The sequence below is a fragment of the Macrotis lagotis genome, chromosome 1 (assembly GCF_037893015.1).
Source record: "Macrotis lagotis isolate mMagLag1 chromosome 1, bilby.v1.9.chrom.fasta, whole genome shotgun sequence".
NCBI classification, from domain to species: domain Eukaryota; kingdom Metazoa; phylum Chordata; class Mammalia; order Peramelemorphia; family Peramelidae; genus Macrotis; species Macrotis lagotis.
This window is the reverse complement of record NC_133658.1, coordinates 837,886,120-837,900,075: the sequence shown is the minus strand read 5'-3', so window position 1 is coordinate 837,900,075 and position 13,956 is coordinate 837,886,120. Positions and strand designations below refer to the sequence as shown.

The window sequence follows — 13,956 nt, the reverse complement described above, 5'->3', positions numbered from 1 at the left end:
TTCTCCTTTAGGTTGTCCTGTAATCTCCCTCTAGCTTGCCTTCAAGATCTCTTTCATGTTACCTGGAGAAGCAAGAGCCTAAAAACCTTGACCTTGAGAAATTCTTTTCAAAATAATGATAAGGGAATAAAATTGCTGTGTGAGGCTTTGGAAAACCAGAATTGTAAACTTCAAACATTAAGGTGAGTCCCTCAAGTTCAAGGATTTCCCATAGGCATTAGGGGAAAAAAAGGTAGAAGGAAAAGGAAATGGCAGAAAAAAATCCAACTTTTAATTAATTTTTTCTTTTTTGGTTTATTTCTTTTATATTATCACAATAATCTTGTGAGAATAAACATAACCCCCCCCCAAAAAAAAGATGAAAAACCTCAAGAATAGTGAGAAATAAAAAAATGTACTTCAGTCTGTGTTCAAATTCCAATGGCTCTCTCTGAAATGAATTGCCTTTTTTTATCATGAGTTCATCATAGAAGTTGCTTCAATAGTTTTCCCACAGTTGCTATTACTAGCTGAATTTCCCTCCACTCTATACCTTCCTCCTCTCTTCTCTTCTATTCTATTCTCTTCTCTCTTTTCTTTTACTCTGTCCCTGTTAAAAAATATATTGCATCTGGGTACCCTCTCCCATGATCTTCCCTCTCTTCTATCACCCATTTCCCCTTCCCTCCCCCCCCATTCCCGCTCATCCCATCTCTTTCCTCTCATTTTTCTCTAGGATAAGATAGATTTCTATACCCTATTAAGTGTGCATGTTATTTCCTCTCTGAGCCATTTCTCATGAGAATGAAGGCTCACAAATTCCCCCTTGCTTTCCCCTGATCCACTCCATTGAAAAGGTTTTTTTCTTGACTCATGTGAGATATATTAGCCCTTCTTCCTCTTTCTCTTCCTCCCAGTATTTTCCTTTATCAGCCATTGACTTCATCTTTTTTACTGTATCATACCATTATATTCAATTCCTTCCTGTGCCTTGTCCATATATGCTCCTTCTGAAAGCTCTTATAAATGAGAAAGTTCATATGAGTTGTCAGTATCTTTTTTCCCATGCAGGAATACAAACAGATCAATCTCATTAAGTTCCTCATAGTAAGTCCTTCTCTTCTACCCTCTCTTTGATTTACCTTGAGTCCTGTACTTGGAGATCAAATGTTCTGTTCAGCTCTGGTTATTTCAATAAGAATGCTTGAAAGTCCTCTGTTTCATTTGAAAGGTCTATCATTTCCCCCTGAAAGAGAATGTTCTGCCTGCTCAGTAGCTGATTCTTGGTTTTAAACCAAGATCTTTTACCCTCTGGAATATCATATTCCAAGCCTTACAAGCCCTTACTGTAAATGCTGCCAGATCCTATGTAATCCTGACTTTAGAGCCATGATAGTTGAATTGTTTGTTTCTGGCAGCTTTTAGTATTTTCTCTTTCATTTGGGAGTTTTGGAATTTGACTATAATATTCCTGGAAGTTTTTCTTTTGGGTTCTCTTTCAGGAGGTGATCAGTGAATTCCCTCAGTTTCTATTTTACCCTCTTCTTCTAGGGATCTCAGGGAAATTTTGCTGTATTATTTCTTGAAAAATGAAGTATAAGCTCTTTTTCTGATTGTGACATTCAGGTAGTTCAATAATTTTTAAATTATCTCTCTTGGATCTGTTTTCAAGGTCACTTGTTTTTCCAATGAGATATTTCACATTTTCTTATAATTTTTGTTTTTTGGGATTAGTTTTATTTCTTCCTGATTTCTCACAAAGTCATGAGCTTCCTTTGTTCCATTTTGCATTTGAAGGAATTATTGTCTTCAGAGAGAGCTTTTTTAAATTTCCTTTTCTAGCTGGCTAATTCTGCTTTTAAAGGCATTCTTCTCCTTATTTGCCTTTTGTGTTGCCTTTTCTATTTAGCCTAAACTAATTTTTAACATATTATTTTCTTAAGTATTTTTTTCTATTGCTGATTTGGTTTTTAAGATTTATCTGCAATGCTCTCATTTCTTCTCCCAATTTTTCTTCTACCTCTCTTAATTGCTTTTCAAAGTCTTTTTTGAGCTTATCCATAGACTGAAGCCCATTTTCTATTTCTCTTGGAAGTTTTGGGTAGATAAGCTTTGATTTTTGTCAACTTCTGAATCTTCCATGGGACCAAAGTAATTTTCTATGGACAGATTCTTCTTTTTCTTTTGTTTGCTCATTTCCTTAGCCTATGACTGATTTACCATATTTCCAAGACTTTGGGGGTTTTGGAAACAAACTACAGGGACCTTAATTGCTCCAAGATCTTATGAGAGACTTTGACTGTTCTCTTGCTTGTGCTTGATAACCACAGGCCCTCCCTTCTACCCTGGAGCTGTGAGGAGAGTCCTTGTTTGGCTATGCTAGTGTGGGAGCCCAAACTGTAACCTGGCTTTGGGTGTGGGCAAATAGCTGAATCCTGCCCCAGGGAGACCAGAGATACCTCTGCAGTCTCTACCAACCCCCTTACCATCTGTGGGCTGTGCTCCAGAGGTGCAGGCTGGCTTCCCTGATTCCCACTGCAGGTTCTCATTGCAGGTCTGCTCTGAGGCTGGCACTCACTCTGGTGCAGCAGAGTTCTCTCACCACTACCCCAGCTGTTCCCAGTGATCCCTGGACCAGGAAGTCTGGAAACTGCCCCCTCTTCCATGGACTCATGTGTCCCCAGGAATCTAGGCACTCGGCACAGCTGTGGCTGCAGCTGTGCTCACAGTGACTTTTTCCAACCCCTGGTCCTGGTGAAATAGACCTTTCCCATGTAATTCCTAAGTTGTCTTGGACTGGGAAATTGTATCACTTAGTCTTTCTATGGGTTCTGTCCCTCTAAATTTTGGCCAGAGTCATAATTTGACAGCTTTTGGAGGTTTTTGGGAAATGAGTTTCCTGGAATTCCTGCTTTTATGATGCCATCTTGACTCCACTCCCTAATTTTTTTCAATTAAAAGTAATCCACCTTAAGTTCCTTTATCACTCCCCTCCCCATGCCAACTTGAACCAAAAAAAAAGAAAAAAGAAAAATGTAATACATATGCATAGTCAAGCAAAACCAATTCCCATTAGTTTAATCCTAAATTAAGACATAGGTTTTTAGGATTAGGTTAATATGGGAATTAAGTCTGTCCTCACCTTCATTGTTGGGAGGTAGGCAATGAGCTTCATCATCAATCCTCTGCAGTTGTGGTGGTTCATTGTGGGGATCAGGGTTCTAAAGTCCTTCAAAATTGTTTTTTATAATTGTCCTTGTTCATGTGGGTCAATGTATAAACTGTTTTCCTAGTTATGCTCACTTTACTGCAATTCTGTTCATATAAATCTTTCCAGGTCTCTCTGAAAAAATCCCCTTAATAGTTCTTAGAGTACAAAAATATTCTTTTATATTAGTATACCATAACTTCTTGGGACATTCTTTATTTGATGAACCCTCTTAGTTTCCAGCTTTTTTATTGGAACCACAGACTGAGCTCTGAGCAGGGAAAATTGGAGAGAAACCTCACTGTCAGCCATTCTGATAACATGTTACCATTTGGATTCTAAGACATTTTCATTCCTGCAGGACATTCTTCCTAGGGGAGACTTCCTTTTTCATTCACTTCTGCCAGGGTTGGTTTGCTCAAAAGAGAGTTCACTCCCTTCTGTCCAATCCAGGGACAAATCTAGCCTTCTTCTGGTCCAGCCCCTTCACCTGAGACCTCTTCCTGTCTCACTGCTTTCTCTTGTTTCTTTTCATAAAGGAAGTCTGTAGTATGAGAAGGCTGAGTCCCCCTGGAATGCTTATATGTGAGAACAAAATCTCCTTACCTAATGCAGTTCAAAGGGGCCAAACTTGAGGTCAAAACACTTCCCAGGGTTCCAAGCAGATTCAGATGGGAATATTTAACAAATTAAATAAAAATGTAATACAACATAAATAGAGTTAATTTGTCATTTTCTAAATCAGTGTATCGTCTTCAGGAATTCATTTTTATTTGCGCTTGATATAACTGGTACAGTTCAGGCTTCTCTATTACTTATAAGCTCATTTGAAAGAAATGTTGATATATATATATATATATATATATATATATATATATATATATATATATATATATGAGAGAGAGAGAGAGAGAGAGAGAGAGAGAGAGATTGATTTAATTTATTTTGCAAGCATTCATTATTTGTCCCACTGCCTCCTCACCAATAGCACAATGAAAGCAAAACCCAAAAAGTGAAACCCTTCCTTGAATAGTCTTCAAACACTGAAATTCAGCAATAGTATCCCAGCTTTCCCCTGTCTCTCCCAACCTCTTTATCTTGCTCACACACAGCACTATCAGGGAAGCCATGGAAAAACACTAGACTTGGAGTCAGGAAAAGATTTGAGGTCACATATGGCCTCAGATACTTATTAGCTGTGTGAGTCAGGGTAAAGTCAATTCACCTCCATTTGCCTTAGTTTCCTTAACTGTAAAGTGCAGAGAACAATTGTACCTACTTCACATAGATTACATTAAATAAAATCAAATTAAATGAGATAAGTAAAGTACTTAACACAGGGTATGGCACTTAGGTAACACTTGAAAATGACTTATTTCCTTCTTTCCTTATTCCCCCTTACTCATATCCTGATCATCCTACGAACATTCTTCAATTTTCATTCTTTTCTTTTTTTTTTAGATTTTTCAAGGCAATGGGGTTAAATGGCTTGCCCAAGGCCACACGGCTAGGTAATTATTAAGTGTCTGAGGTCAGATCTGAACCCAGGTACTCCTGACTCCAAGGCCAGTGCTCTATTCACTGTGCCACCTAGCCACCCCCATTCTCATTCTTTTCTAAAAAGAACCCCTTCCCCCTGTTTTGCATCTCTCTCTCTCTCTCTCTCTCTCTCTCTCTCTCTCTCTCTCTCTCTCTCTTTCTCTCTCTCTTTCTCATTTTTGCAAGGCAATGGGGTTAACTGACTCGCATAGTTAAGTAATTATTAAGTGTCTGAGGTTGGATTTGAACTCAAGTCTTCCTGACTCCAGGACTGGTCCTCTATTCATTGTGCCACCTATGCTTCTCTTAATGAAACCTATGTTGGTCACTTTGTTGAATTGTCTCACTTTGGACTCATAAGGACTTTCTAACCCTGATGTTTTTCATATAAATTGTTGTTTAATCCCAGTCCCCCCAACTCCCAACCTTTTGGTACTTGTGCACATGACTTTTTTTAAACCCAGGCATAGGACCAATCATCTGTCTAGGCTCCTCTAGGCAAGGAAGATTTTATTCAGTTTGTGCTGGACCTGCCCCTATTGAAGTCCATGCATATAGGGTCCTCTCCTGACTGTCACTGAGGCGGTCCTGAGGAAGTAATTGAAAGGCATATCATAAAGCGTATTTCAGGTATGAACAATGTGTTTTTAAAAATCATCTTATAGTAGCTTCTACACACACACTCACATACACACACACACACACACACACACACACACACACACACACACACGTATCCTCCCCCCAACATCCATTGTCTTAGACACATTTACAGTCACAGGGGAGGAAAGTGGGGGGCAGCACAGCTATCAGGGCTACTTATGAAACTCAGTTCAAAACTTCTTTGTATTTTCACAGACTCTGGATACCAAACTTAAGTGAAGAATCAGTGAGGGCATTGACCAACTTAAAATCAAGAAAATTTCTTCAAATCATTTGGGAAGGCAATGTAGAGGAGATGACAGAATTCTTTAACTGGGATGCTGAAGAGATCATCTAAGCCTGGTTCTTCTTACTGGCTGTGAGACTTTGAACAAGTCTCTTTAATCTTAAAAACATCAGTTTTCTTATCCATTACATCAGATGACTGAACTAAGTGATTTTTCTAAGGAAGTCCTACTGCTAATGCCATGAACTGACTGGAATTAGATATCTCCTATATTACAGAGGCTTACCTACTGCCATTAATATTTGGAAAGTCTCTTCTACTCATCATTCCCTGGTTAGATAATGAAGAACCAAAAGACAACTCCTACCACTGTATACTAAAGAGAAACCACCATTCCAAGTTATGAATTGCCTGGGATTAGAGGTCTCCACTGCAGGGTACCTGGGGCATCATTCCCAAGACCTTTCCTAACTGTGCCCTTATCTATATAATATTCTGATCAATAGATGCCTCTCTTGTCTTATGACAGCAGATTTCTGCCTCCCACTCCCCTTATCTCTGTTGTTCAGATCTGTTTTGCTGAGTTGGAATTCCCCTTTCTAGGGCAGCTACAATCTCAGCCCTTCCCATCCTACCCTTGCCACTGCTCTGTTTCTGTCTATCTCCATCCTCTGGAATCTGGAAAAACCTTTTGTCTATCGTATCTTCCTTGTATACTCTCCATTTTCTGGCACTCACAATCATTTTTCTTTCCCTAAAACTCTAAAATTCATTTCTGATCATTATTTTCTATTCTGTCTTTCATTATCTTTAAGATATTATTTTTCCTCAAAACAAGCTCCAGCCCATTTGGGAAAGGATAAGACTTCTGGATTTGAAGCCTGAGATCAGGGTTCAAATTCTTGCCTTGCAGTGGAGAAAAGAAAGGCAGAAGCAAAATGGTAGTGTAAAGTTAAGGACTCACCTGAGATCTCCCCGAAACCCTTTCAAATACCTATAAATAATGACTCTAAAAAGCAGCAGAACCACAAAGTGACTGAGAAGCAATTTTACAGCTCAAGTCAAGAAGGTCATCAAAAAAGGACTATTGAAGAAGGGTAAGAGAAGAATGGAGTCTAGTACAGGCCAAAACAGTGCCTCCTGCCCCTGGAAACCAGGATTGAATCAGTGATAATAATGACTGCTTCCAGACCTATCAGCCCACAGAAAGTAAGGGTATTAAATAGATGATTAAAAAGAGATTTACAGGGGTCCTTTTGCAGGCACTGGAGGTAAGACTTTATTATATTAGCAATGCTTGGATCTGGGTCATAGTCCCTGTGCTGGAAGAACACTAGCACATTAGAATAGGGACCTTAGTCACAGTTCCTTTGTTGAATAAAGGGGATGTGATTGCCCACAAATCAGAGAACAGTACAGGACAGTAGTAAATACATATCTCCCTAGATCATACCACTTTGAAAGCAAAGAATAACCTCTGAAAAAACTGCACAAAGCTGAAATTTTTGGATAGTACTCTCTCTACTTGAGAAGAAAAGTCCCATTTTAGCACTGAATTAAAATAAATAAAAAGTCTAGAAAATGATCAAAAAGCAGAAAAATATTCTGACCATAGAACATTAACTTTCATGACAAGGAAGATCAAAACACATTCAGAAGAAGTCAACTAAATCAAAGTTCCTGCATCTCAATAGTCCAAGAAAAATATATATCTCAGGTCATAGAAGAGCTCAAAAAGAATTTTTAAAATCAAGTAAATGAAATTGAGTAAAAATTGGAAAGAAAAATGAGGGTGATTCACCAAAACTATGAAAAAAGAATCAATAGTTTGGTAAAGGAGGCACCAAAATTACTAAAGAAAATACCTTAAATGAAAGAATAACCTTGGGGACAGCTATCCACACACAGTGGATACAGAACCAACCCTAGAGTCAGGAGGAACTGAATTCAAGTTTGACCTCAGACATTAAATAATTTCCTAGCTGTGTGACCTTGAGCAAATCCCTTAACCCCTATTGCCTTATAGAAATATAGATTTTTTAAAAAAATAGAAGAATAAGCAGGATTGACAAAATAAAAAAAAAGCATACAAAATTTTACTGAAAACAAGAATGCCTTAAAAAGTAGAATTGGTAAAATGGAAAAGGAGGTACACAATCTCACTGAAGAAAATAATTTCTTAAAATTTAGAATTGGCACATGGAAACTAATGACTTTGAAAAGAGGCTATTAAAATCAAAAGAATGAAAAAATAGATGAAAATGGGAAATATCTCATTGGAAGACTAATCTTGAAAATAGATCCAGAAGAGATAATTGAAGAATTATTAAACTACTTGAAAGTCATGATCAAAAAAAGAACTTAAACATCATCTTTCTTTTTTAATTTTTAAAAAATTTGTATTATCTTTTCTTAGTTTTTCTTTTGCAAGTCAATGTGGTTAAATGACTTGACCAAGGTCAGAGATTTGGGGTACATCATTGCATTTGCTCATCTGGATCAGAACACTCACAAACATCAAAACTGATTTGATGAAAATGATGGGGAAATATAGAAATTGCTAAATGAAAAATGAGAACTACATAGGGTTTACCATCAGGGTAGTTCATCCATTTCTGAGAAGGCAGTATTTAATTCAATCAAAAGTAAAGTACAAGTGAAACTTAGAAAGATATAGAACTCTTGGCTCAGTAAGAGGGCAGATGAAATTCAGTTTTATGTGGAGAGTAGTCATCAAAAATGCTTTTATGAATCCCTAAAGGCTATTTTATGGGTCAAAACCTATGGTTCATCTCAACTACTCAATGCTTATGAGCCAAATTGATTAAGGATTAATCACATGCAATTTTGGTGGAATTGTGAACTGATTTAACTATTATGTAGATAAATTTGGAATTATGTTGAAATATTTATAGCAGCACTATTCTGGTGGCAAATAATTGGAAACTGAGGGAATGACCATCAATTGCAGAATGACTGAACAATTTGTGGGATATAATTGTCATGGAATCCTCTTGTGATATAAGAAATGATGAACTAGATGATCTCAGTAAAATCTAGAGAGACTGGGCCGCTAGGTGGCGAAGTGGATAGAGCACTGGCCCTGGAGTCAGGAGTACCTGAGTTCAAATATGGCCTCAGACACTTAATAATTACCTAGCTGTGTAGCCTTAGGCAAGCCATTTAAGCCCATTTGCCTTGCAAAAAAAAGAGAGAAAAATCTAGAGAGACTTAAATATACTGTATGAGTAGAATCAGAAGAACATTGTAAGATGATTATCAAAATGACTCAGCAATTATCAATAATACAATGATCTAAGACAATCTGAAGAATTTTTGAAATATGCTATCCATTCCCATAGAAAGAACTTATGGAATCTGAACATATATATTGAAGAATACTTTTTTACTTTATTTTTCTTGCAATTTTATTTTATGTTTTCTTTTATGACATGACACATATGGAATTATTTTAATGTAATTATACTTGTATAACCTAAAAAGAGAAGCTTAGATTTGAACTCTGAACTGGAACCCAAACCTTTGTAATTGGCACCAATTGTTGTTTGACTGTGCTGTCAATTCCAAAATTGAGCTTCAATGTAACTTGAAATTGTAAATTGGAGAGAATAATACTTAAGCTTCTTACCACTGGGGGATGCTGTAAGGGGCATACTTATGACAACCCTTTGAACTAAATAAAAGTGAGTTGTTTTTAGTAATCTGCTAATAATTCAACAAACATTTATTAAGATTCCACTGTGATGACCATGAATCTATTGGATTATGAGCATTCTTAAGTTCTATTCTTAAGCAGCTTGGTAAAGGATACTTAACAACTCAGAGGCAAGGATTGAACTAGAAAAGCTTCCCTAACTCTCATATCTTTCATTACATTCAGTTGTGTTCTAGTATGCAGCTTGTTATAAGGCAAAAAGATAATCTGATATTGAACTAAAAGGGCGCAGGGAGAATAAAAGGAATTTTACTGAGACGTTCATGGGAAGAGGCATTAGAGAGTCCAAAAATCTAACATAGAGTGTTGTATGGAACAGGAGATGATGACAATGTTCTGAGCGTGACTGGAATGAATCAACTGATCAACTAATCCAAGAGGAAGAAACATCAAGATCTAACATTTGTGAAAACTTCCTAGTAATCAGTACTGTCACAAAGTGGAATGATTCTCATCAATGGAGGTCTTCAAAGAGAGTGATTGATGACTTGTCAGGACTGCAGTAGAGGGAATTATTTTTGTAGTTGTAGTTTGGATTGGATACCACTGAGGTTCCCTCCATGTCTTGTAATTAAAATACAGTTGCTATTTGAGATTGCTTGAAGTGGTCTTGCTCATCTCATCCATAGTAGGAAATTCTTCTGCAATTCCAATGAAAACTGGTCATAGCCTCTGTTTGACTACATCCCATGAGAGGGTCAAAGTTAACCAGCCAAGTTCACTCCTAAACAATTTTATTCTCAGAAATTAGCCCCACTGACCAGTGTACATATAGGGTTTTTTGTATTTTCAATTTTATTTCATAACAACTTCAATTTTTAGATACATTACTTAAATATTTTTGTTTGAGTAATATAATATCCTCTTCCAAAAAAGAATATAAAGCTTCATGAGAAATAAAGTAAAAGAAAGAGAAAAATGTGTTTCAGTCTGTATTCTGATATCATCAGCTCTGTCTTGGATAGATCACATTCTTTATCATAAATCCATCATAGAATTTACTTTCCTAATTTTCCACAGTTGCTGTTGCTGATTGTAATTCCCTCCATACATTCCTCTCCTAACATCTATTATATTTTTCTCTCTCCTTTCACTCTTCCCCTCATCAAAAAATGTGCCATGGGGCAGCCGAGTGGCACAGTGGACAAAGCACTGGCCTTGGGGCCAGGAGGCTCCAAACTTACATCCCACCCTAGAGACCCAGCAACCACCTGGCCCTTTGGACTGGACAGACCTCCCAATTCCAACACCTTCCAAAAAGTAAAAAAAAAAAAAAAGTGTTATAGCTGACTATCCTCTCCTATGATCTACCCTCTCTTTTATCACCCACATCCCCTCCCTCCTCCCTTCCCCTCTCCTCCTTTTGTCCTTTTTCTTCTAGATGTCTATACCCAGTGTATGCTGTTTCCTCTCTGAGACATTTATGATGAGAATGAAGGCTCCCTCATTCCCACTCACCTTACCCCCTTCCATACCATTGCAAAAGCAACCTCTCCTTTCTCTTTCTCCCAGTACATTTCCCTTTCACCCATTGACTCCATTTTTACAATATAGTATACCTTCAAATTCAGCTCCCTCCTGTACCTCATCTATAAAAGCTCCTTCTAAATGCTCCATTAAAGGAGAATGTTCATAGGAGTATTATGTAGGAATATATGCAGCTCATCATCATTAAGTCCCTCATAATTTATCCTTCTCATCCAGTCTCTATGCTTCACCTGAGTCCTGTACTTGAAGGTCAAACTTTCTGTTCAGCTCTGGTCATTTCAACAGGAACATTTGAAATTCCTCTGTTTCATTGAAAGTCCATCTTTTCTCCTGGAAGAGAATGTTCAGTTTTGCTGGGTAGTTGATTCTCGGTTGTATTCCAAGCTCTTTGGCCTCCCAGAATATTATAATCCAAGCCCTACGAGCCCTTAATGAAGTTGCTGCTAAGTCCTGTGATCCTGACTGCAGCTCCACAATATTTGAATTGTGTGTTTCTGGTTGCTTGTAATATTTTCTCTTTGACCTGGGAATTCTGGAACTTGGCTATAATATTCCTGTGGGTTGGTTTTTTGGGGGAGGGATCTCTTTTCAGAGGAGATCAGTGGATTCTCTCAATTTCTATTTTACCCTCTGCTTCTAGGATATCAGGGCAATTTTCCTGTAGAAATTCTTTAAAAATGAGGTCAAGGCTCTTTTTCTGTTCATGACTTTCAGGTATCCCAGTATTTTTTAAATTATCTTTCCTGGATCTGTTTTTCCAAATCAATTGTTTTTAAATAAGATATTTCATATTTTCTTCTGATTTTTCATTCTTTTGTTGCTGAACTATTGTGACTTGATTTCTCACAGTCATCAGCTTCCTTTAGCTCCATTCTACATCTGAAGGTTTGTTTTCCTCAGCTTTATCATCTCCTTTTTCATCTGGCCAATTCTGCTTTTTAAAGCATTTTCCTCAATATTTTACTGAACTGTTCTATCCATTTGACCTAAGCTGATTTTTAACGTGTTATTTTCTTCAGCATTTTTCTGGATCTCCTTGACTAAGTTGCTGATACTGTTTTAATGTTTTTCCCTGCATCTCTCTCATTTATTTTCCCAATTTTTCTTCTATCTCCCTTACTTGATCTTCAAAATCTCTTTTGAGCTGTGTCATAGCCTGAGCCCAATTTCTATATTTCTTGGAGTCTTTAGATGCAGAAGCTTGAACTTTCTCATCTTGTTGAGCATTTTGGTCCACCATGAGACCAAAGTAATTTTCTATGATCAGGTTCCTTTTTTTCTGTTTACTCATTTCCCCAGCCTATGCCTGGTTTGGGGGTGCTTCCTGAGCTTTGAGTATTATTGGGACACCCCCACAAGGACCTCAGTATGTGAGGCTCTGACTGCTCTCCTGGTCTGTTGAATGGCCACAGGCATACCCCTCTGCTGTGAGGGCAGTCCCTGCTTTATGGGGGATCCAGACTGCAACCAGGGTCAGAATATAGTCAAATCTCCAGAGTCCTCTCCCAGGAACAGAGAACAGACCTTGGCAGTGACCATACACTCCCTTACCTTCAGTGGGCTGAGCACTCAGGGTGTAGCTAATGGTAGGCTCCTGCTGGGCGACACCACAGGCCTCCTTCCATTTCCTAAGATCTGGGCTGCACTAAGTGCTGTGGTCTTGCTGAGGGCCTGGGCCTCATGCTGGCAGAGGTCTCCCTGTTGTTCTTCCAAGTTGTGCTTGGTGCTCCCTGGGGTGCAGGTCAGGCAACTGCTTCTGCTTCTGGGAGCAGGCACTCCCAGGTGCCCTAGGGTTGTCTTGAGAGGCTGAACCTCCTTCTCTCTGGTGTGCTGCCCCTTCAACCCTGTGCAACACAGTTTTCCCACTATTTTCTAGGTTACCTTGGGCTGGAGAGTTGCCTCACTGGATCTTTCTGTGGGTTCTCTCTCAAAAATTTAGAGTCACAATTTTAAGGTTTTTGAAATAATTTTGGAGAGAGCTCCTAAGAAAGGCTGTTTTCCTGCTGCCATCTTGGCTCTGCCCCACAAATAGGTATTTTCCAAGAAGATGAATAGCCCTACACATAATTTGCTCTACATATAGGAGGCTTTCCTCTTCCTCTTCCCTATAATCAAATCCTAGTACTAGAGATAAAATGTTGTATAGTGAGAGGGAACTGACCTTGAAGTCAGGAAGATCTGGATTTAAGTTATGCCTCTGACACATATTAGCTCTGTAACCCTGGGGCAAGTCACCTAACCTCTCAACACTTTAGAATAACCTTGAAAATTTAAAGTTTTAAAGATGATACCAACATGTATTAATAAAGGAAATTTCCTTTTCTCAGAGTTCTTTACATAAACACAATCACAAATCTTGTCCTCATGCCATTCTTAGTCTTATAATCTCTAGTAATTGACCCTAATAAATGGTTTCTCCAATTTGAGTTTTGACACAGTACATCAGCAGTTCCCTCACATATCTGACATTAGCTCTAGGAACTGCTTGGTCCTCAGTCCAAAGATGATTAAAGTTCAAGACAGATGGAATGATCAAATAAAAATCAGCAAGTAGCAGCTGGATTTGCAGAGGCACAATGTCCTGCCAAAACTTCTCCACAAACTGGGATCACATCCCTGGAATATAATAGAGCACTATTACTTCTGTGTAGAAGCCACATGTGCTGAGAGTCTTAAGTTGAGCATCCCTGGAAGAAAAGTGAAAAACTGCCTGCAGAATCAGGAGATAGGAGGTGCAATAAAGGACACAGCAGAACCCACCTTGATCGAGGAACTCATCAGACTACACACTTCTCTATTCTACTTAATAGCTCCAAATTATTGCTTTAATTCCCTCTTTATTGGTGATGAATTCACTCTTTTCATTTTTGAAATTTGTAATTTGGTCATTTATTCTTTTTTAAAACAAATTAACCAAAAGTTTATCCATTTTGTTTTTTTTTTCATAAAACAATTCATTCAGTTTTATTTATTAATTTAATAGTTTTCTTTTAATTTTATTAATCTCTCCATTGATTTTCAGATTTCTAATTTGGTATTGAATTAGGAAATTTTAATTTATTCTTTTTCTAGCTTTTTTAGTCACATGCCTAATTCATTGATCTATTTTTTCTCTAT

At 37.9% G+C, this 13,956-nt stretch overlaps 1 protein-coding gene across 2 annotated transcripts in view; it reads left to right on the top strand.

Moving 5' to 3' along the window:
• LOC141508602 (NACHT, LRR and PYD domains-containing protein 12-like) overlaps positions 1-11,259 on the top strand; it is a 122,879-nt gene extending 111,620 nt beyond the window's left edge. Inside the window, exons 13-14 of one of the 2 annotated variants that reach the window (XM_074217381.1) lie at positions 12-182; positions 5,585-11,259. In XM_074217381.1, coding sequence (XP_074073482.1) covers positions 12-182; positions 5,585-5,726 — 313 coding nt within the window. In that variant the 3' untranslated portion in view covers positions 5,727-11,259. Of the gene's footprint in view, positions 1-11; positions 183-2,533; positions 3,830-5,584 lie in introns of those variants that run through there. The other variant, XM_074217380.1, reaches the window with a different exon arrangement.
• Positions 11,260-13,956: the final 2,697 nt, after the last annotated feature.